This window comes from Xiphophorus couchianus, chromosome 8, assembly GCF_001444195.1.
Source record: "Xiphophorus couchianus chromosome 8, X_couchianus-1.0, whole genome shotgun sequence".
In the NCBI taxonomy this organism is placed as follows: Eukaryota; Metazoa; Chordata; class Actinopteri; order Cyprinodontiformes; family Poeciliidae; genus Xiphophorus; species Xiphophorus couchianus.
In genome coordinates this window covers 258,022-283,477 of record NC_040235.1, presented here as the reverse complement: position 1 = coordinate 283,477, position 25,456 = coordinate 258,022, and the positions used below count along the sequence as shown (strand labels likewise).

The 25,456-nt window shown below is 36.9% G+C and overlaps 1 protein-coding gene across 1 annotated transcript in view; it reads right to left on the bottom strand.

The window, feature by feature from the left end:
- Positions 1-16,184: 16,184 nt before the first annotated feature.
- Positions 16,185-25,456, bottom strand: part of lmnb1 (lamin B1) — a 39,400-nt gene continuing 30,128 nt past the window's right edge. Inside the window, exons 6-11 of the mRNA XM_028026215.1 lie at positions 23,536-23,756; positions 23,216-23,444; positions 19,999-20,103; positions 19,655-19,774; positions 19,402-19,506; positions 16,185-17,328 (exon numbers count right to left, since the gene is read on the bottom strand). Coding sequence (XP_027882016.1) covers positions 17,287-17,328; positions 19,402-19,506; positions 19,655-19,774; positions 19,999-20,103; positions 23,216-23,444; positions 23,536-23,756 — 822 coding nt within the window. The 3' untranslated portion in view covers positions 16,185-17,286. The remainder of the gene's footprint in view (positions 17,329-19,401; positions 19,507-19,654; positions 19,775-19,998; positions 20,104-23,215; positions 23,445-23,535; positions 23,757-25,456) is intronic.

Genomic DNA, 25,456 nt, shown 5'->3' with positions numbered 1-25,456 from the left:
CACATTTCTACATTGCAAACACTGTTAATGTTATAAATATTTGTTCACAAGTATAAATCTTTTTCAACCATGTTAAAACAGTATAATTATTTAATCATGGAGTAGTTTTTGAGCTCAGATAGTGATTATAATAAAAAAAATTAAAAATCGGAAAGTTTTGTTTTATGGTCAGTTTAAATGAACAGAAATCAATGCAAAGTTATTGTTATGATAGAAGATAAGATACGATTTATTTGTCATTGTCAACAACAGATTACAACGAGATTGAGATTTGCTCGACTTGAGTTAAAATGCAGATTATGTGTATATACATAATATACAATATACATATACATACATACATAAAAAAGATAAAGAAATAAATAGTACAAAATGAGAAATAAAGATAATAGTTGCAGTGCCTGGAGGTGTCGCAACAGAATTTACATTTTTTAACGAAGAGCAGAAGTTCTTATGCCATACTGTGTGCGTCAGGGAGACACTAGTACCAGTTTAACTCATGGTGGAGTGTTCAGTTTATAACTCTTTCTCTGCCACACATATTGTCAATGGGGCCCGATAAATTACTCTTTGCTTTTCATAACCATAAAACAACAATACATAATTGCACACATTTTATTGAAACGTTCTGTGGAAACCCAACGAGAAAAACTCAAAAGCACAACTATTCAACTATCCAACTATTCTATTATATTGTTTACGAATATAAATGATTTTGAATAACCTAAGCACAAACACTCTGGAACTCTCTGTTGCTGTCCTGAACTGCAGGAATGAACTCCATTGACTCTTTGAAAAGACAGCTAAAGACATACTGACAAGCTTTTAATTAGACTGCTATATTTAATGTACATTTTTATATTTTTGTTTTGTGTCTGCCTTTGTAATGCACTTTGTAATTTTAATGGCTGTGATACGTGCAAAGTATCAAAATAGTATCAAAAGTATCAAAGTATCAAAATGATCAAAATACAATAAATTGTATATATTTAATCATTAGCATCAACATAGGGAGAACAAAAAGCTTCAATTAAATACATTGTTATATGTCTGCCTCCTCTTTTCCAGCATATTGTGCAGACAGTTTTGTTAATAGCAGTTGTATGGCACCGAACACCTGTCAATTGAGTTAGGCTGGGAGTGACTCCAAATCCATCCGTTGTGAGCTCTTCAGCTGTTGCTGTCTGTGAGTGATCATGTCATGTGTATGGCTGGTTTCCTGTGAAAGTACTCAGAAGGAAAAAGCAGACTTTCATCATGTTACTGCAGCTGGTTGGTTGTTTTTGTGTTAATAAGTAAATTGTAATGTCTGCAGCTTGTGGAGAATTATTCTGTCTCCATTTAGATTCTTGATGAGGTTCAAGAAGAGTTGAATTCATGAATTCCATTTATTACAACAAAACTGATGCAAAATGACATCTAACAGTTTCTAGTTCTCTTTGTTTGCCTGTCTAAGCTACGCCCCAAAGAGGTCATTCTCTGGTGTGCCATTTCCTTTAACCTTAGCTTTGTGCGTTTGTGCTCTATGTGTGTGCTTGTGTATGGTGTTTGCCTCATTTTAGCACCCCATGTGTAAATTGTAGTGTCTTTCTTTCTTTTTTATTTGCTTTGTTTAATCCCACCCTTTTGTCTCCAGGCTGAGAGCTGAAGGCGGTAGGGGGGCATCCAGAGGAACTGGACCTATGTGCTGTGCGAGTGACCGGTGTTGGGATTTCTTCACTATCGAGTGTCTGTTCACAAGTGCTTGGGGTGATTTATTTTTGATATTTTAATTTGTTTTAGGAACCAGTTCCCACATTTGGACTGCCCTCCCCCTGCTGGTAGGCCTCAGTACTGTGCACTTCCCTTCCTATTGTGGTTCTTTGAATTTTACTGGTTTTTAAAACGTGGAACAATAAGATGAACTATTTTGTGGTGGAATGAAGTCTTGTTCTCATTGGTTACGAACCTTACGTACCTTACCTATTTCCTTGGGCGCAATTCCCAAGGTGGCGCTGTGACACCCTCTGGTTACCCTGCTTTGAAGGGCAGATACCCTTGTGCTGCCACATTAGTTTTTTTGATTCAAAACTCTTTATGGGTGTAATAAGCCGACTTCAACGAGTTCTAGAAGTCTTAAAAACCTTGTTGCAACAAAGAAGCTCCATCTCTGACATTTTTGGCTCATAAATCCTCTTTTTGCTATTGAGACAATACTAAGCAAGCTAGCTAGTTAGAAGCTAGAGGCTAAAGGAAGCTAATGCGAGTATAGCGGTGGATGTCGGCGTGCTGGCCACTGAGATTACTGCAAAGGATGCTGCTATTATGAAATATAAATTTTTGGCATTCTCAGCTAAGTTGGACACTATTGCTGCAAAACTACAGAGTGATGCACAGAAACTGGAAGAAGCAGAGAGTGGTTTCTTGCTGAGGACAATATAGCTGGGCTGCAGAACAGATTGCCAGCTATAGAGAACAACTTAGCCACCACATTGGCCCAGGTGGATGACCAAGAGGCACGCTTACACTGAGACAACATACTGATCTTCAGTGCTAAGGCAGGTACTGAAGGAAAGAATGTACTGGATGTTTTTGAAACATGGCTACCTGAGCTCCTGAATCACGAAAATACAAAGGACAGGATTCGGCTGGACGGATGTCACAGACACCTTGGTCACCCCAGACACACGGGTTGTCATTTTGAGACTACACTACCCAACTGACAAAATGAAGATACTGACATATAATGAGAAACAAAAATTAAAATAGAAAGGTAACAACATTGTTATTCACCATGACATTCTGCAAAATATCCAACAAAGCAGAAGTTTCAACTCTGTACGCCAGGAGTTAGGGTTAGGGTTAGATTGTCGGGTTCCGGATGGAATATCCAGCCATACTGTGCTTTTCTCGCAACAATAAAGAGTTCTCTTTCAACACAGTCGAAGCAGCAGCTACGGTCCTCCAGGCAGTGGATAAAGCCCCGTGAGTATGTGGATCACATAGAATGTGTGGATCTGTGCGCCGTTGCTCACAATGACAGTTCTGTTCTGCAACATTAAAGACATTTGTTCTGCCGCTCCCCAAACTGGGCACTCTACTCGTAGTTAAAACTATTTCTTGTTTCAATTTAAACAGTGGAAGTGTTTTTTTGCTGTTTCCTCCCAGTAACACTGGTTTCTAGATTTAAAAGTCGAAGAAAAGGAGGATTACGTCCAATCTGAATGCAACAATCAAAGCTGTCAAGTTCATTATTGGGTGTTACTTTGTTTAACGGCTGTCGTCTCCTGAACCCTGAGTGGCCTTATTTATTTCAGGTCTAAAGTAAATTTGGACCGAGAGAGGCTTTTATAAAGTTTGTTAAACTTATTTACCTTTCTCCTAAGGCCTGTGTGTTGATTAATGACTCTAGCTCTTTGCCAATGGTTTGATGGCCAATGCAAATACTAAATCGTTGTCCTTCTCAGGTATATCTTTATAATGAAAATTCCAGAGTCCATAAGTAGCAATGATAGTATAATAGGACTTTCAACTGATTTGATATTCCATAAGATAGTTTTGTATGTTGATGATGTGCTTCTCTTCATCTCAAAACCGGAAAAATCCTTACTAGCTTTAATGTCTATTTTTAAGGATTTTGGCTCACTGCAGGCTACAAATTTAACTTGGATAAATCACGAGCAATTCCAATTGGTTTTAATGATGAAATCCCTTATCCATCTACCTCCACATTTCCTTGGTCTGATTCAGCATCTGAATATCTGGGATTGATTGATTGATTTAAAGCCTAGTTTGGGGTATTGCTGAGAAATTATTTGACCAAAGTACAAAAAGAAATTCAAAGACACCTTACAAGATGGATGAGTCTGCTAATTTCATGGATGGGTAGAATAAGCCTCATAAAGATGAACATCCTGCCAAGATAACTTTACCCAGTGCAACTGATACCAATCCATATTTCTGAAAAGATAGCTAAAGAAATTGAAAGGGACTTCTCTAAATTATTATTGTAAGACCGAGGGTGAGTATGAAGACTGTGCAGCTGCTAAACTGGGCTTGTCATGAAAGAATTGAGTAGCTTCACAATTATTTGAAAGGCCAGGAAGTGCCTTTCGAAAAATGAATATGTAATCCATTTATAATTTGTTAGAGTTTACAAGCAGGAAGAAATCCCATTTGAAGAGGGAGGATAATCCAATTCTGCAAAATACAGTGAAAAGTTGGCGAGATATGAAGAATTATATTGATAGGAAGGATTCACTTACCTATATTACACTAATTATCAACAATAAAGACTTCTTGCCAAAGGTTAATTCAGCCATTTTGGGTCAAAGGTCAAATTTTGGCCATTTTTCACTTTCACTCACATCGAACTTTAACAAACTCCTCCTAGAGATTTCAACCTATCGGCTTCATTCTTGGTCAGAATGCAGTTAAGGCATGGGGCTTTAAACATTATTGAAAAAATTGACTTTTCATTTATGTTCAGGGGATGTGGCAGAGCAGCGAACTTGGCGTACTCGCCAAAACAAACGAAACGCTATGTTGAGAAAGTATTTTATTCATAGACTTTAAAACTCTACAGGTATAATGCAACTTAAATGGCATTTGGCCATTTAAGTCAGTATTCCAGATTAATACTGACTCACGTCAAACAGAAATTCAACAACAAATAGCTGTTGAGTAGCTTTAAGCCTTAACATTGGTTGTATCCGCATCATGTACAATTTGATCAGTTCTCGAAATACAAGGATGATAATCATATGCTCATGTCAAACATGAGTTAACAAACAAAACATTTGGAGGTTCATATGTGAAACTGATTAACACACCTGGACATATAAGTTAAATGACAAATTCTAACATTGCTACGAAAGTAGCAGTTGTGATGTAAATTTGGCTTAGGCTTAGTGCTTCAATGATGTTTTTGACATTTTATTCATATGTCTGAATGAATGTGGATTTACTAATGAAGAGAAACATGTTAAAACTTAACTGTGTCCCCATGGGTTGAATAAATTGACAATGAAGAAGAAAACCAATAAAACAAAAGGTTATAATAATGGAAGGAAAGTTACTGGTATCTGCAAATTGTATCGATTACACTATAGGTGCTCAAGTGGACCTTAATGTTCTCAAAAGTTTAATATTAAGTGCAAGTTGTATATCTCAAGTTACATGAGTCGACTAGCTAGAGAATTCAGAGTGTGTGGTAATGACATAATTGGTTATAACCTAAGTCTACTGGAAAATTACAATTTCTTACTTAAAAAGTATGCAAACCAATTGGCCTAACAGAACTATTTACGGCAAAATAAATAAAATGAAGTTACATAATGGATTTATGTATTGCAAACTCAAAAGGATTTTTTTCTGAGTAGTACATAATCTAAGCAACAAAAACATGGTGATATAAATTAGACGTGATTAATGTATGTGGTCTAGTTATCCATGGTAACAGTACTATTTAATCTGAAATGTTATTTTCAGCAGATTGCTTTCCGGTATCAACGATAAGAGCAATATACTGTAGTTAGATACACTAAAAACAAAACAAGTTCAATGGAATATATTTATATTTTTAACCTTAGTTTTATTATAGTTTTAACCTTCACAGACGAGTGAGTTGATGGCGCCTGGCTCAATGAGAAATAAAAGGAAGTGATTTGTATTAAAGCTTACTGCTATGTTTCATAAGTCGTCAGACCGCCGACTCAGTCTCTCATCACTTGAAATGTTGCAATCTGGAAGTATTGTAGGGAATAAAATAAAATAATAAACAAGGAAAAACAACTAAATATTAGATGGATATACGAGTTGGACAGTTAATTTGTTAAATTCCATTAACATAAGGGTGTAGTCATGATCAAAGGGGGGTAATTTGCCAATTAATTGTGTACTAAATATATATAATATAGTGCAACAGTAATTACACTACTTCAGCACTGTATGGTAGAAATGACTTGCATAATGGAATGACGAAATTACTAGACATAGCACTGAATTAGACTAAAGGTTGTCCAACGTATCTGAACAAGCAATGCATCTACATATGCAAAAATAAATTTCAATGTTACTAAATCTCTTATTTGAAACAACACAAAACAAAATGCTAGACTCTATAACTGCAGATGAAAGTCTTCCAGAGGAAACAGGGGTTTCTGGTCCTATTGCTTCTTCCCTTGCTTCTTTCTTTTGCATGAAAACCCTGGTCGATAAACTTATACAACCTAAACAAAACTCAATCCTGTTTTGATGAATATTCCCATAAGAACTGTCTTTCAGAAGCTGGACGCAGGAAAAGCAGATTTGCCAAGCGAATGGCTGAACCTGAGTACTGGCTGAGTGAGCTAAAACAATGAGTTCCTTGAGTGAAAATTTTGATAATTCCTCATGTTTGTTAAATCCGTCATGAAATGGTCTTTAAGGTTATGATTATCACTGTTGAAGTTGATTTGGAAATTATTTTTGTTGATGTGTTTGTTTTCTGATATTTTATGTTTTGGGGTGGAGTCATGGTTCCTGGACAACCATATGGACTGTTAACAAGCAAGACTGTGAGAACTGGGGGAACTGACACCATTATAATGCAAAGGTGGTGTCATTATTATGTGTCTACATGGATAATTGATTCTGTAATGACCATGTTTCAAATCAGCCACATTTGGATATTGTATAAACTGCTTTTCTTTTTAACCAATTTATTTTATTGTGTTGTCAGAGATTTTTGTACAATTTTGATTTACAGTGTCCCCTGTAAATGAGTGATATTGGGAAAGGTAGCGTGTCTGGTTATTAATTGTTAATTGTCTGTAAATTATTTGTCTGTGAATTTCTTGTATAAGTAACAATAATTCTCTTAGTGTTCAATGTAGGTTTGCAAAATGAAGCGACTGGTGGGAGTTTTGTAGAGTGGAGGATATATGTAGAGGACGGTAATAATATGACATGAAATATGTTAAATGAAATGTACTGTATATCATGCCACTAAGCGCAGGTCGCATGCGAGTTATTAATGGGACTTTAGAATCAAATAACGGTTGCATCAAGGATATCTCTATACAAGTAATAAAGACCTTTTAATTGGAACATATTGTACTATAAGATACTGGTCAGTATTTTCTGTCTTCTCAGGACGACCCAGAGAGACTGGTGGTTCAGGGACCCTTTGTGTGCTGGACTCAGAGACTCATGGACATGGAGAATGCGTTGGGGGCCCTGAACAGAATAATAAAATCAAAGGAACATCAACCCGGAAACAACAATTTGCTTCTGCGACCAAAGGACAAGAACTGTGCTACACTACGCTGCCCTGCATCGCTGCTGAGAACTTATTTGGTGTTATAATTCAAGCCTTATCTCTACTTTGTTCATTCCTTGCCGATGTGACCAATGATGATGTTAGGTGAAAATCATTGCGGGTACCATGGCCCGCAGTTCCATTTGTGCCTGCGGGTTTTTGCCTCTGGGACCATAGGATAATTTTTTCCCTTGAACGAAAGATGCAATGACAGGGTTTTTCGAACCTATACTGGTGGAACTGTTGACCATGGGAGAGAAATGCACTGTAAATTATACATTCACCGTAGGATAAACTTGTTTATGATAAGTTTGTAGTTGTGTTATCTACATTAACATTTTATCTTCATTGGTCCACAAGTAGACTTCTACCCATACAATTCTCTTTAAGGAAATCATTCCTAACTAGAAAATAAGTGTACTTATTTTAGGGGGGATATGTAAAGGAATATAATTATATTAATAGTTAAAAATTATGTTGTTTGGTTGGTTTGCACTAAGATTCTTTTAACCTAAAAGAAATGTATTGTGTCAAATGGACTGGGTTAATCTGACCTAGAAGTCAGGAAGGAATTCAAATTTGGAGAGATATGGAATAACAATAATTAAAGAGAGGAACTTGTTAGTTTAAGCTGTTGTGCAAGAAAGTTCTGGCGCCAGACATTTCTCCTGCTCGTCAGTAAAGGAACTGGGCCGGAGCTCAAGACGTGGGAAAGAAACTCTGTTTGGACAGATAATGAATATACAATTTGACTAATATAAACTTTGAAATGGAGCAGATGTGAGGTCAAGGCTCTTTAATTATTCCAGGAGGTCAACTCCTAATTCTCGGAACTTCCAATACACATCCAGTGTAAGACGGAGCCAGAAGAGCTACGTAAATGGAGGAGAACAACGCCATTGTTTGAGGCTTCCCAATACACACCAGTAGACCTGGGACTCTAAAAAACTGATATCAGAAGTAGAAGTCAAGAGATTTTGGATTTCTGTAACGATGTGTATGTGATATTTTGGTTCCGCAGATGCGCATTAAAATCTATTCCCGTTCGACTATGAGCAGAGGGAGTTCTGAGTCTTGTGTAATTCTTTATTTAAATATTCTATACGTTTAGGCACCTTTCAAATCTCCTATAATAACTTTCACATAAAAAGGTCAACTGGCACCAAAATTGGCATGAGGGATCCTGGTTGGATCCCTGACGATCCTATGTCATCATTGTCTGACGTCATCTAAGCCCCGCCCCCTCAGAACAGGAACTGACTTTTTTTTACTTGGAAAGCTCCATTTCTGGCTCTCTTGACCTAATCAAGATGATCTTGTTTTGAGTGGAGGGCGTGGCCATGGAGGGCGTGGTCGTGGCAGCGCGGCGAAGTGACATGTCACGCCGCTGCCATAAGTTTGGCTCTAGATTTCTCATGTTTCGACCGAGCTGCACTGAGATCGATCCTTATCCACCCCCGACAGGACTGCAGTCCAATATTTGATGGGCGTGGCCTAATTCCTCCACAGCACCCCCTACAATATTTTAAAAAATCAGCCCCAAGCCATACAATAAAATCTAAATCACTGTTCTGCACTAATCAGTCCAATTTCGCACAATGCACTGTGGCACACTTGCTGTACATATATTTACATATACATTTTGTTCTGCATTTTGAATCCTTGCAAGGTCTGCTCTAAGCTGCTTTTTATATAGACAGCAAGTCATATTTTATTCTTATTTTATCTTGTCTATATTGCTACTCAGTGGTGGTTGTTGTGTGTCTTGTCTCTATGCTGCTGTAACTGCGAAATAATTTCCCTGCTGGGATGAATAAAGTCATTCTATTCTATTCTATTCTATACTTTATCCTAGAATTATGAAACTTGGTACACATTTGTAATCATCATGTTTCTTCATCATAACATTAAAGCAAGACTAGTACCACATTGTTTTAATGTTGATTGTGAATCAGTTTGTAACTTTATGTCTGTAGAAGCTTTTCTTTAAAGTTTCACTTAGTAAACATAAGTTTAAAAGAGTTATATTTTAGAAAGATAACTGATCTTCCTAAAAGATCAGAATTAATCCCCAAATGTACAGTCGTAGTCAACAAATTTGAGTAATTTTCAAAAGTTGATTTATTTCAGTAGTTTGATTCACTAAGCAAAATGCATTTTATAAGTTCATTTATTTTGCAAAACTGGTTAAGCTTTTATTTCTGTTAATTATAGTAATTTACAGAAATAATTTACAGCTGACAAAAGATTAATGAATTACATCACATTAATATGGCAAACTGATAAATCTCATAAACAGACCTCATCAAAAACCATATTCTAATTTATTGATTTTGACAGTTGCTTCCTGTACACAAGTTCATTTGAGCACAGTATTTTTAACAGGGCACTCCATTTTGTGCCAGCAATTTGAAAGCAAAGTCTTAACAAAATGTAATGACTGAAAATAATCTCTCAACAGGAGTTCTCAGAGATGCAGTTCTGGTTATTATGGTGACATGCAGTTGTTCCTGTGTGGCTGGTATTGCTTTGTGTAACCATATAGTGACTCTGCTGTTCCAGACTGCCCAGCTCAGTGTCCCAGTCGTTCCTTTAGTTCACAGCTGTACTGAAACAGAACAGCAATGGCACAAACCCTGAGGTTTTAAAGCTGTGCACATGCATGACATGTTTCATTAAAAATAGTTCAGTGAGATGTCTGTGATGCAGTAAAGCTTAGCAGTAATTATGGGCTATGTTCATTGTATTTTTATAGTCATTATGTATAATGACTTTAACATAAAACTATTTTGTAGTTTTATTTAAAAATAAACATTTTTTATATAGAACTACTATATAAAAATATATGACTAAATTTTAAGTACAACATTAAAATTTAAGTTGACCTATGAACACATGATGAAGACTGTTATAAACATTATGTCTCTGGTTCTCTATTTCAAAGGGTGTGAAGGAGGATTAAGGTAGATAATGTTCATAATACTTCATTTTCATTTCTTGCTGCCTTATATATTTTAGCCCTGAGTTAAATACATGTGTGTTTTTTTCTTGTCTTTTTTTCTTACTTAAAGGAGTACCCTCTTCAGGGGAATGACTAGGCCTCTTCCTGACCTGTCTGTGCTTCGAGTGGCAGAGGCATATAGCGATTTGGATCCACTGGAGAAGCCGCATGAGCATGAGTGTGGAGAAGCTGCTTGTGGATTCTGAATTTGGACTTGTGCAAAAAGGAAGTGTACTGTCCTATCAGCAACCCAAACTCTTAACCCGATGTACAGTTACATCACCATGCTCCACCTTCTCCTTCTCTTCCACTTTGTCTGTCTCCAACAGAGTGTGTCTGGGTTTGCACTGAAGAGGAACAGTTTCATTTGCAGAGTTTGCAGTTATCCTTTGATATAAGCTCACAGAATTGAGTCATCAACACGAGACCAGAGCTATATTTACGAGTGGCACATGCTGCGACAATCGAGAATAACCTCTTCAAGATTTAGGGAAGTGTGTCATGTGAGAGGTCACTGCACTGCTGAATCTCTTGCAGAGTGAATAATCAGGGGTACCAAAGAAATGCGAAGAGGTTCTGACATGGAGTTCAGGCAGCAAAAGAATACGTCCACCATTATAATGTGAATTATTCACCTTGTGGGCTAGTAATTCATGGTAATTCATGGTTTGGTGCCTCCCCTGATGGCCTCGTTTATGACCCCAAGGAAACACCATCATTTGGCTTGGTTGAAATAAAATGTCCAAATGTAAAAAGTTACATTGACTGCAAGTACTTGCAGACGTCAGATGGAATTTTCAAATTAAAGAAAACTCATGCTTACTATTGGCAGGTACAAGGCCAGCTTCTTGTTACTGGTCTAATGTGATGTGACTTCTTTGTTCGGGCACAGGAGGATTTCTTTGTGCAGCGACTAGATCCAGACGTGGAAGTTCAAAAAATAATCAGACAGAATTAGAAGTGACCACTTCTATTTCAACATTTACATGCAAAAGTACCTCTCAATGAGACGTGCAGCGCATAACGTGTGACATTCTCATTCTGTGACAGTGGTATCCAAATGTTTGGCTACGCAGGCAAATTTTCCACCTGCATTCATTTATTTTTGTCTTTTGATCGTGGGCCACTCAAAATCATTCTGGGGCTGCACTTTGAGCATCAATGTTCATTGAGAGACTTTAAAAGTCAATCTGTACTTTTTTATTATCTTTTTTGGTTGATGCATTCAAAGTCCTTGGAAGTTCTTGTAATTTTCATTTAGACCTTTTTATACCTTTTTTTTTTAAAGTAAGGTTTCACTAAGTGCAAAAAATAAACAAATCTCAAGTTGCACTATTGTTATTACTATCAATTTAATTTTGCTTTAGCTTTGTTACCAAGTTCATATAAAAACAAGTGTACTAAGAAATGCTTATTTACAATCACATTTATTTATGAAATTTGATAACATGTAATCAGTACATAACAATAGAAATACAAATACATTTGACTCATTCCTTTTACAAAAATTATACACATCTGAGAAAATTAAACTTTTTTAGGTAACACTTTATTTGACAAGGTGTGCATAAGATTGACATGATGCTATCATAAACAGGACAAACCACTCATGAACATGAAAGAGTCTTTATGAATGTCTACGACTGTTGTCATGAAGTGTTACACTTTTAATGTAAAGTTACTCTAAAAGTTGCATTGAAAGTCCATTAAAAGTTCCAACTTTTTATTATTTTGTAAATAACGACACTTTAATGCAAAGTTGGCACTTCTAATGGGCTTTCCATGCAACGTTCAGAGAAACTTTGCACTAAAAGTGTCATTATTTACCAAATGACACTTCATGACAACATTCATAAACATTCAAAAAAAACTCCTTCATGTTCATGACAGATGTTATGGTGTGTGTCTTATGCACACCCCATCAAATAAAGTGTTACCAAATGTTTTAGTTGTTTCTCCAATTTATCATCTGCTTGCTGATTTTGATGACTAACAGGCATTTGCTGAACTACAATTAGGGCAATGTGCCTTTAGGACAAGGGTTGAGAAACACCTAAAGTGAAACACCTACACATTTGTTGACTTTATTTAGCCCATGGTCTGACCAGAGGTTTGTTTTGATATTGATTAGCAGGAAGGCCACTGCAAAAAGTCCATTAATGGTGCCGACAATAGATAAAGGGATAATTGAATCAAAGAGTTTGTTTTCTTTAACTCTTCAGATTACCCACTCAATGTGGAAATTGCGGACGTGCGATTTTCTGTGTCTGGAGGACATTTTGAGCTGGCATCTGTCTTTTTTTTGTGGAGAAAAGGTGGACAGTACACCTTGCACTTCACACAGTCATAGATGAGGAATCCTTTATCTACCATTATGGCCATATCCTCAGTAAGAAGATTAACCAACCCTGACCTCATAAACAGCTCTTTGTCACTTATTGACCCCTCGTAGAGTGAAGAAACAAAGGTCACTGCTCCATGAGGAGCCATTCCGATCAGACCTTTCATTGTGCAGTCAGATTTGTATTTGGAGAACATCTCACTTTGGAGGAGAGGAGAAGCAGGAGTTTGACATTTGAGCTCAGTACAATCTACTATCACTTGAATATCAGGAAAATCTTTGAAGTCATCAGGGAGCTGAGCTCGGATGTCCTCTGTATCAGTCCAGATACGTAGAGAACCCAAAAGAGTGTACAAATAATTGATCCATGCGGTTTACAGTAGAAAGGTGAATATTAAACCGGTTTGCTAGGTCTCTTTCCTTAAGACCTGCAGCCAGGTGCATCTGGAACAGCAACAGCTCATCAATGGGTTACAAGGAATACCTCTGACAAAAGAAAAAGCAAAAATACATTCAAAGTAAATAAATATGGATCTTTATATTTTTATTTATTTCAAACAGATCTTTATAAACAAAAGTAACCAGTAGAACAAGAAAAAATGTATATATACATAACCAAGAACAGAATAAGTAGCTTACCACTACTTTTCGGTTTGTTCATTTCTTCCTATTCATTTTCACTTATTTAACCCTTATCTCAGTTTAATAAAATATATTACATACCAACTCAATCATTATCAGAAATTTGTGATAATGATATGCAACCAGCACTTTATGAAGATAACATATTCCTGTATAATCTGTAGTAAAAAGTTCCTATTGTAGCCTATATACAATGTGTACATCAGGAAGCTGCAGATCCAAACAGTGTGTGCTGCTCTGACAGCAGTTACTGCTTCACTGCTTCCCTCAACAGCTCTGGCTCCAGATAAGCCAATCATTTTGTGGACAGAAGGTTCAATGAGCCCTCAAAACATCATGAAGTGACCATAACTTGCAAATCTGTTGCACAACACAGTAACATTGCAGATTGTTTTTAATAATGCAAAAGTGGATAAAGCAACCGCAAATTTTACTTATTGAAGAATAGAAATATTTTAAAAGGACTACCTCCAAACCCCCAATAAATTAAATTTAAAAAGTTACAAATCTTTTGAAACTACAGAAGCAGATTGTATTAATTCTTGCATTTTATGTTATAAAAATTGCAAAATACTTTCAGTAACATTACATACTTTTTATTTTCACGTGATATCCATATAGCGTAGCAGGTTCAGAAAATTCAAATCACTTCTGAACAATGACACTTGTGACCTAACAAGTGTGACTTTAACACGAAATGTAAGTGTGTTTATTGTATTTTTGAGTTAAGACATATTTAATTAAGAAACCAGAGGTGGGGCGAGTAACCCAAATTTTAAAAAGACAAAGGTTCGTTGCAGTGTACAAGCTTACCTTGTGTAAATCGGACGTCATCATCAGACCCTGCAAACCTTTGTAAAACCAAAAGTAGAATGGATTTTCAGTTCTTCGATCTGGTTTGTTAGGGCTTTTATTTCTTCTTTTAAGTTCTCGTTTTCATTTATTGCCATGTCCAGGCCAGCTGGTTCTGGGACAGAGCAATAATCGTGATCTGCAGAAGTGCATCGCACAGGCGGATCAGTTGCTCGGCTGTCCTGCTCTGGTCTGATCACTCTTTCCCATAAACTCTTCTTTCAGGCTGAACACAGAAGTTGTTCCATTGAAATAACACAGGGACGGCTACTTTATTTACCGTTCTTCTCCCACCAGCAGTTTTAGGCTGAAGAAGCTGATCCCGAGTGTGTAGAGAAATATAATTATATTAATAGTTAAAAACACCAGTAGAGCTGGGACTCTATGAAAAACTGATATCAGAAGTAGAAGTAAAGAGATTTTGGGACTACTGTAACGATGTGTTTTGGATATTTTGGTTCCGCAGATGTGCATTAAAAATCTCTTCTCGTTTGACCATGAGCAAATGGAGTTCCGAGTCTTATTTAAACCTTTATTTATATATTCTATGAGTTTAGACACCTTTAATTTCCTCCATAAGTGAAGGCTGCCAAACTTTGCTATGCGGTGTTAGCTTGAATTTGTCACGACAAGCCATCGTCTTTTAAAGTCAGGATCACCTGGAAATCCATGAAAACTTAAACGGTCATTATATTTGGAAGACGCTGTGCACCGTGGAACACAAGTGTTCATGGTATTGCATAAATTGATTTTGAAATACGATTTTGTCTTTTCTGGCGGTCATGGTCACTCAAAACGGAAGAAAATGAGCTGCATTTCGCTCATGCGAATGTGACGTCAGCGCCGTACATGCAAAGAGCCCAACCTTTACTCATGATATTCTCTGTGGTGCTTAACAATCATTTATTTACTATTAAAGGAACTGACTCTCAGGTGGTAAATATTTCATCTAAATTACTGTAACAAAATACAGCTGAGTGAAATAAGTTCAACAAATAAAACAATGTTGGGCTTATTTTTAAGCAAACTGAAAAGAAAAGCTGGTTATGGCAGATACATTTTGTAAATGCATATCTGACATCTTTAACCATAGACAAGTATAGTTAGGTCTTTGTCGGTGTCATGAACCTGTGCAGCAGAATGCTGTTCTCCTCTAACGATAGTATTTTAGAGGCCACCACATGGCTACTCTTACATATTAACTGCCATTCATGTTTTTTTAGAGCCGAGTAGTTTTTGAGGAGATTCACAAAAATAAAAAGCACTCATTTTTCTGTTTTTTTTTTTTTTTAAAAAGAGTGCTTTCTTAACTTATAAAAAAATAATAGAAATATTCTCCAAGTTGACTTCATACAAAAATTAAGATATAAACAATTTTGTGGTATAAAAACTGTTTGACTCCTCACTCATTCATCAAACAATCAGATCAACCACAGCAGCTGCTTTTGCTTGTTAATCACAGCAGGAAGCTGACTGACAAGGAGGAGGATCTAAAGAATAAATAGATCTACCGCTTGCATAACTTTGGTTCAATAACATCATTTAGCAAATAATAAATTACTTAATATGCTCCAACACCACATGTCTCTCTGTGGTGACTCAGATCCCAGAAATCTGAAAATGGTCACCTGAAAACAGACATCAACTTTTCTGTAGTTTTGTAGTGTAAAATAAACCCTCCCAAAAAATAAATAAACACATTTTTTTGCAAGAGCAGCGACGCAGATCTCTGACATCTATTCTTTATGGCATTTCAGTTTTGTGAAATTAAAATGAAATACCATTAGTCATAGGTTGCAGCACAATGTAGGCACATTTAAACTGAATAGAAAATAGGCCTAACTACAATGGATGACAACTAATTCATACAAATATTACAGAGAACATACATTTTGCATAGTATGCACCATAATGCATAACATTTCATATTGGATTTTTTTCTAAATAAATGTTTACATATTTCTTTTTAAAAAAGTCATACAGCCTAAATGACACCCTTCATGACAATATTTTTTCCTCTAAACACCAACATGGGCAACATTTAAAAAAAAATAAAATACAGACAAAAGTTTCCTTTAATTTCACTTTTTAATCGACAATGGAAAAAAATCATAAGCATGCAATTATACATACACTGGATGGGAAAGTTTTGCAATGTTAAAAATATCACTATGTAGCTAAAATAAAATTCAATGGAGTACAAAAAGTAAAGACTAGAACTCCACATTAATTTGTTAACTGACAAGAACAAATGGTAGCAAATATAGTTTTACTTTTTTCTGGCCATTTGGACTCTACCGATGTCTATGGGAGTTAGTCTTTTCTCAATCTACTTCTACAGAGCACGATTTTAATGGCCTTAAATAAAACCAAATACAGATATTTAAATTCCACAATGATTAAAGACTGCTAAAGCATGCATCATAATAAAAACAGTACTTTAAGCTCGTCAGATATCAAAAGTTAATACAATCAATACTGCAGATGTTGCAGTGTAAGCAAAAAAACAGACTAGGTGCTGCATATCACATTAGGGAGTGTGTGAATATTAACATTTCTCATAAAAAAAGACACTGTTGAGAATCTGCACTTGCCACTTTGGTAGCGTCTGTCAGATTTCTTAATAAAACATCATACCATAGAAAACCAGAGTCATGTTAAACTTCAAACTTACCCCTTCAAACTACTGAGCACAGAGAAATGGCATGGGAGAGAATTTGGGTATCTAAACAAAAGTTTGGCTGAAACAAAGTCACTACTATCACAGGACTGAGACTGTGTAAGGTAGTCACATGTAGAACTTTAGCAAATGAAAAATTACAGTAGCTCTATACCACCCAATCACTTCTTGTTGCTTTTCATCTTTAAAACCCTACAATTTAAGAATATCTTAAAAACGACAGAAAATATGTTAGAAAAACAGTAACAAAAAAACCCCAACATTCTCATTGTGACAGCTTGAGTTAAGCTATTTGGTCTCAAGATTTTGAACTACAGTTTAACACAATGCTTTGGGTTTCAAACAAAAACATTTACAAAAAGTCTTTTTTATAACAAAAAACAAAACAATGATATACACCCTGCTGAAACACTACAAAATATGGAAAAATATCACTATCAAAATTGGCAGATGACTGGCTGGGCTCAGAGGTGACTGGTCTGTGACCAAGATCACATGACGGAGCATCCCCTTTTGGCAGCGTGAGCATCTTTCTGCAGAGTAACAAACATTAAAAATGTTTTCAAAAACCTTTTCAACACAAACAATCAGGCTTGAATTCCTAGAAGTTTGAATAAATAAAAATTGTAGAATGGCCCTTCAGCTATGGTGAAGGGCCCTGAACTGCTCTAATTTGGCCCATAAATTTTAATGACTCGGAACCAGATTGATTTGGTAATGATGTCTTACTACAAAGAGAGTAAGAACTGTGCATCATGTCACTTAGTAAAAAAAAAAAAAAATCTTGCTGCAGTGATTAAAAAATAAGAGTCAAAGAAATTGATGTTGGCTGTTTTTAATAGCACAATATGTTAGTGTGTGGAACACGATGCTCATTCTCTTGTCCTTCAAACAGGGGTAGACCCCAAAGAGTGGTCAGCAGTATGTATGCATATATGAAAATATATAAACATATACAGTATGACTGCCAGGTGTTGGAGAATTGAAAGGTGCCTAAACTCTTAAACATATAGATAAATAAATAACGCACAGAGACGTAATTTCTTACTGCTAGCCACGACGGGTTTGGGAGATTTATTACACTCTTCCATGGATTCGTATTACAGCTTCATCAGTACAAAAACCAAAAATCACCCGTTTTTTATACAATCTTATCTTTACTGATGTGAGTTGGAAAGTTTCAAACAAAAGCAATACTGTCCTTGATTTACGTAAGGATTCTGGCAGCCCCTGGACTGAGTGTGTGTTGGACTTCCTTGAAAATATTCGGGACCTCTTGACCTCAACATCTGCTCCATTTCAGAATTGCTGAATAAGCCAAATCATCACAAATTGTTGTTCTTCTCTGTCCAAACAGCATCCTTCTCAATCATATTTGGTCCAACTTTTTGTGCTTCACACGCAAAAAAAGAAAGAGTGTCAGGTCAGTTTGACCCAAAAAGATGCCAAGAACTCTCGCAAAACCAACTCCATAAATAGCACTTCCTCTCTTACATTTGCCATGTTGAAAAACAAGAAAATTAAGGAGATCTTTGAAAGATCGAATTTGGTGATGTCTGAAGTATGTTTGAGTTTTCACAATGGGAACTCATCAAAACTGACACAGTATGCTACAGATGACTGGGGTGGGCTTCTGTGTCTTGTGGGGGTATGACCAGGTCAATGCTTTTCCCAGGACATCCCAAGCTTGTTTTCTCATTTTAATTTGCTTGTTATAACCAGGAATAAAAAGGATAATTTAAACATAAGTATGTTCATTTCTATGCAGCCAAGTTCTTCATTTGCATGACTCACTGCATCGGATGTTAGGTGTTCAGGAAGCTCAGGTAGCTTAAAGCGCATTTCCACTAGCCCACCTCTGACCGGTACGGTCTCGGTCCGCCTCAGCCACATTTGCTTTCCATGAGCAAATCCGCTGTGGCTGATCTCAGATTTTTAGTACCCATTTAGTACCTAGGACTGGTCGAGGTATAGCACCGAAACCATTTGATTGACAACTGACCACATTAATGTGTTGGCTCATGATTTACGACACTGACAACTTCAAAACAACCTTTAGCGTTTAGAATTTAACTTTAGCTGTGGACCGCAGACATACCATCTGCTGTCTGAAAGCTGTATGGAGGAGTTTATTTATGAGAATAATCAGGAGCAGCAGCAGGAACACATGCAATAACTTTTGCAGGACAATGACCGTGGACAATGAGCAGTGGTCATTGCAGCTTGTTTCTCTGAAAAAGAGAGAAACGGTGCAGCTAGTGTCAGCTTTCTGACAGAGCTGCAGTTTTGCTTCAACTGTGTGAAACACCGTAGCTACATATTAACTTGTGATGTGAATGTTATTTTTCCACGATTCCGTCCATGTTTTCCGCATTGCGGAAATCATATGATCCTAACCATGTGAGAGGAACAAACTGTTCTTTACAGCTAGTTAATCTTTAAATTTAAATTGTACATCAGAAAAACTTGATGTTTGCACAATCACATTTGAATTCAAAGTAGTAGAAGCAATAGAACCCAAGAAAAGTCTACACTAAGAGGAGATGTACTCCCTAAAAAAGTCTTCAATAATTTTAAATATCTGAAACAAAAAACTATGACCCAACCTGCTGTTGGAGGTCTTTCTCAATGGCTTCTATACCATAATCATCTTCATCTCCCTGATCATCTTCTTCTGCTATCTTGTATTTGGTGATTCTCTTTGCCACTTCCTGTCAAAAAAATCAATGTCAAGTAGAATTCAGAATATTAACATTATACGAGTAAATTTGACATCTTTGCCTTGTGTTTGTGAAAATACTGCATAAAAACAACAGTGCAAGGCAACAACGTAATGGCAGTATGTAATTAAAACTTTACCTCTCCTTGAGGGTTCATCAGCACCATGCTAACATCTTCTCCTGACCCCCAGGAAGGTTGGTTCTTCCACACTAAGTCAGAGGGAGGTCTGGAGCTCACGCCAGCATCAGACGCCCAGATCTGTGCAGAATGTATAAACACCACTAAAATTCATGCACTCAATCCAAAAATGCACAGATCAGCAGAACATTAGAAGACTTTATCTTATTGACATTACAAACTATGCTTTGATAAAGTTTTTTTTTATTTTTATCGATATCAATATATGTAAATTGAACAAATGTTTCAAACTACCCTTCCAAACAAACAAAAAGCTTTAAAGTAATTTTAATAACAGATCTTACCGTGACTTTATGCCCAGCCTTCAGGACATATTTGGGTGTGAACTTGTAAGTAGATGCCACATTTCCAACATTCTTGACCATCTCATAACCCACCATGGCCTGGTCCTGATACACAATTATTTACACTTAGAAGACAATAATAAAACAAAACATTTCCAAGATTTTAAATTGTCTCTTGTACACTTGTTTAAAATTATTATTTTCTATGCAATAACTACTTGCATCTGACTCTATACGCTGATATAATTTTGTCTGACATACAGTCTTCGTCCCGAGTGTGTGGCGGAAATCCTGCCAGTATTAACACAACAGTAAACTCAAAGCTGCTTGAAAAAGGATTGTTGTTTCACTTTGTCCTCGTCTTTCTATACATCTGTGCATACCTGTCAAGTTTTAGGTTTGAGAATACGGGAAATGTTGCCATCTGGAATAGGGGTTAAGAAACACACGTAAAACCAGAGGGCTGGGAGGCGGAGGGGGAGCATGAATACGGAGGGGGAATGCGGCAATATGGGATATTTACAGGAAAATACTAATACGGGAGTATGGTGGGAAAGGGGGCAAAAAACTGTAGTCTCCCAGCCAAAACGGGAGACTTGACAGGTATGCTTCTGGACATTTCACCCAGGGTTTTCCCCAGAAAACTCACTTAAGCCTGGTGGTTTGGGTGCTGAGGCGGTCTACAGCGGCCTGCCTTGTTTTTGAATTAAAAAATGCTAAGTAGACAGGAAATGTAAAAATACTACTGGGTTATGTATATATATGTTACTGGAAGACGGGGTCAGTGAAATGCTATTTAAAGTAAATAAATACTTTATCCCATATCCCAACCACAGATATGGGAATTTAATCTTTGTTTATTGAGAATGTCAATGCTGTTACATTTTATTTAATGGTTTCGGCATAGATAAATTAAAAGATTTTAATTTTTTTAACATTTAATTTTAAGATGTTAAGGAACTGGGAAGTCTACCTTGTAAAGATAAAAGAACAATCTTCATAGTTGTTTTGTTATCATAGCAACAATATGATGCTGTGAGTTCAATCTTATACATCTCAGTAAGTTACAATTACTAATGATTGCTTTTAAACTCTGCCAATTAAACAACCCCCCAGCAGGATTTTGTTCACCCAAAGACAACATACTCATGACATGATATATACAAATATCATATACAATGTTTCCCCCAGAAATCTTGCTAAGCCCGGTGGTCGAGGCGGTCCACCATCTTTTTTGTGTTAAAAGATGTTAAGTAGACAGGAAAAGTAAAAATATTACTGGATAATTATATTACGGGAAAACATCACCAGTGAAACGCTACTTAAACCCACAACTAGACTTTACAAATCAAAAAATACAATTAAGATGAATATCAATTATTTGCACTTGTTTAATCCAAATTAAGTCAGCAGCTCCATAAGGCCCCCCAGGCCTTCAGGGGCCCCATATACCCTAATATTTTAACACAGACCGCAGATACATAAATGTAACATTTGTTACCTCTTTCATGGGCCCTACTTTGTCACTTTTCATTATTTACCCAAGTTTCTGTTTTGGGTTAAATAAACAATTGTTTTTTAATTTAAACCTGTGCCTAACTCTCCTTTTACTACTTGGTCCATAACAGTGCACCATCCAACCCCGTTTTCTGTCGGTTTGAATGCTATCATGGTTGCTGTGTCTATTGGGCTTAAGGCTCCCTCGTTCTTCATCTGAAGCGTCAAAACTGGCCATCATTGAAGTAATCGCGTATCGAGGCTTTTTCCTCTCCTTCTCGACACTAGACAAAAGAAGATATTTCGTTTCAACTAGTCAACTTCCATTATCTGGTTTTTGCATCTGCAAATTGAATACTTTTAATACTTTTAAGTGTTTATCAGACGCTGTGAGGAATAGCATACATTTCTACAATTCTTCACAAAATACCTACAAAGATTGTCAAATGGCTAAAAAAGCTCCTGAATGAAAATTTAAATGTGATTGTCCACAGAGGAGGCTGTGTGCAGAAAGGTACGGTGCTCTTTCTCTGACTGTTTCATTAAAAGAGAACTGAAATCAAAACTCAAAATGTTATTACATGAATATCATTTAGTGAAACATTTTAGCAAAACATTCCACTGGGTCCACGTCTGACCTAAAACTTATTTTTAGTGTTTTTGTCACTTAATGTCAATGTGGGGTGATTTTTATGTATAATTAGAAATGTCAGAGAGCTTTATGGAAGTAAATAATGTAAAACCATACCAGTATGAACTAGGACTGAAATATTTAATGAGGATAATTGTGACTGATTTTTGAAATAATCAACTAATTTACTGTAGTAATGGAATAATCATTAACTGGAAGTATACAGACACTGAAACATGTCATTTGCTGATAGAACAGCCAGTAATTAAACCAAACATGGACAAAAAAATGAATACATGCATTTAAGATGAAAAAAAAACAACTTTGTCTGTAAATATGTTCAAACCAGAATTATTCAACTGGCCTGGTTCAATTTCTGTAAATGTTATGTCATGTTAGTTTATAAACATTTCCCAGTTTTCCTTTAAAGCAAATTGAGAATGAAGGAACAGAGAGGGAAAAAACGCATGATGAATGCTAAAGCACCTGAAGTGTGTCCTCAGGTAGTCTGCGCGGGGTGTTAAGGGTGTGTGCAGAGATGTTTCATAACCCCATGTCAACTGTTCAGGTTCAGATGAAGAATGGGGAGCTTTTAGAAAACTGGTAAAGAGTCACTGGCAACAAGAATGTGTTTTGCCAAGATTATCCTGCCAAGTCTCGACAAAAAAAAAACTGCCAATGACGGTAATAAACATACTGTCATTGGCAGTATGTTTAGACTTTAATGTGGTAAAATGGTAAAAGGTCTGAACTTGTATAGCACTTTATCTAGTCCAGAGGACCAAAAACCACTCCACACTACATTCAGCCACTCACACACCAATGGTAGCAAGCCACTGGATACTAGTCACAGCTTCTCTGGGGCAGTCTGACAGGTGAGGCTGCCATGCAGCAGCGCCACTTGTTGGATCTTCTGATCACCACCAAAAAGCAAGTTGGGTGAAGTGTTTTGTCCAAAAATCATGACAGCGGGGGTGGACATGGCGGGAAACAAACCAGCTACCCACCGACTGAAGGACCAGGTTCTTCCATGTAAAGATGTTCAGTAAAAGAAGAATCAAAGAATCATTAAAGGTCTCCGGAGCTCACCTCATCTCCATTGTTGAGGAGGCACACAAACTTGCCGTCAGTGTCAATCTCATCAATGCAAATGGGTCCTGTAGCAGAAGCAGAGTGAGCAATGGAGACCGAACTGCTGGCTTCCTGTTCCTCCGCATCAATGCGCTTCCTCTTTCCTTGAGTGGTCCGCACACTGCGACTGCTGGATGATGCTCGAGACACTGTCACACGGGATGAAGGACTGGGAGACAGCTTCAGCCTGGGGGATAGAGACACGCCATTTACATGTAGACATGTCCATGTGAGAAAAATGAACCTCACAAAGCCATCATAACTTTATAGTTTACCACCTTTCCTCCTCTCCCTCCAGAAGCTTCCGGTAGGCATTTATCTCCATGTCCAGGGCCAGTTTCACATCCAGCAGTTGTTCATAGTCATTCAGCTGCTGCTGCATTTTGGCTTGGATTTCTGCCATTTCATGGTCTTTGTCTCCCAGTAGTTTACGGCTTGTGTCTCTCTCTTGTGCTAAAGCTGCCTCAAGTTCTGCTATACGATCCCTCGAGCCACGCATCTAAAGGGGTAGATTACCATTATTAGACCAGAGCGAACACTTTATCCAAGCACAGGAAGTTTCCCGTCCTGTCCTTGGATAGGACTGAAAACTGTCCTATCCAAGGACAGTTGGATAGGACAACTGTCCTTATCCTCACATAGGATCCAATGCTTCTTGTACAAATCAGTGTTGATTTTGACAGCAAATATTTAGTCAGTTTCAGTCCTTTTACTAAAATGTCATTTAGTTTTGGTCATAAAACTAAATGACAGTTTTAGTCTGTTTTAAAAAAACTTATGGCTTATGAATTAAATTAAATGACAATCACTTAGTTTTAGTCATAAGTCAGAATTGTTTGTCTAGTTTTAGTCCACTAATTATAATAACTGACTAAATCTACAGTCAAGGTAGTCAACAAAAATATATGTTAAATGTAAATATTTTTTGATCAATTCCTTTAAATTTACACAAAAATTATGCTTTTAACTAGTTATGGCCTTATGTTATTGTCAGAAAATGTAATGCATACAAAAACAGATTTAAATAAAAAAATAGTGAAAAATAAATATTTTCATTATTATTCTAAGTTCTTCAAAGAGTTAGAGTAGATGCTGATGATTGTGGGCAAGAAAGAACTCCAAGCAGCAGTGTGTATTGCAGCAAATTTGAAGATGCCTCCCCTGCAAACCTCAAAGGATCTTCAAGAAGTCCAGTGTGCTCTGTCCCTTCTCATAAGACTGCTTCATTGTTGCATCTTCATTCCAGTCTGTTGACCATATCAACACTGAGGTATTTAAATTCTTCAACCACCTCCACTTCTCCTCCCATGATGGAAATAGGGTTTGATCTAACCCTGTGTCTCCTGAAATCTACAATTATCTTGGTTTTATTCACATTCAAGATGAGATGATTGTTCCCACACAGCTGCCATGGCTGCTGCATTTTGGCTTGGATTTCTGCCTTGGTCTTTGTCTCCCTGTAGTTTATGGCTTGTGTCTCTCTCCTGTGCTAAAGCTGTCTCAAGTTCTGATATATGATCCCTCGAGTCACACGTCTAAAGGGGTAGATTACCAGTATTAGACAAGGGCAATTCAAACCAGAAATTTGGTGGACTGCTTTGGTCCACCAGATTAGGGCGTTGAGAGGATGACGGCGGGCGCTGGTGGCAATATGTACAAAAGAGGGGTGCTGACATTCTTTTGGGGGGTGTTTGCTTGAAGGTAAAGTTTAAACCAAAGATGCCCAACAATACCAGTTTAAACTTTGAACAATTTGCAAAAAACTGTGGTCTGAAACATTAAAACCCACATGGAATTATAGCTAAATCGATCGTTGTCTTCTGTATTTCTCAAGTGTAGCGCAGCTCCGTGCTGCCTTCAGGAAAGTGGGACATCAGAGGATCATTCATAAAATTTCTCTTTAGTGGTATTACCCATGGAAAAACTTCTCTCTTAACTTGGTTAAAATTTATCAAGTATACAAGGTGAGCAAATTGTTATTGCAGTGGTTAAATATTTCCATGTATGTATCCTTTATTTAACCAGGAAAAAATAACTCATCGAGGTTAAAAACCTCTTTTCCAAGAGTGGCCTGTCCTCTTTTACAAAAGCAGTATTCTGTTTTCAGACTTCCCTTGAAAGCATCCAGCAACCAGGCGTACAAAAACTCTTCAGCACAAGATGCTTTATTGATATGATTGCGGTACAGCATTTCCAAAG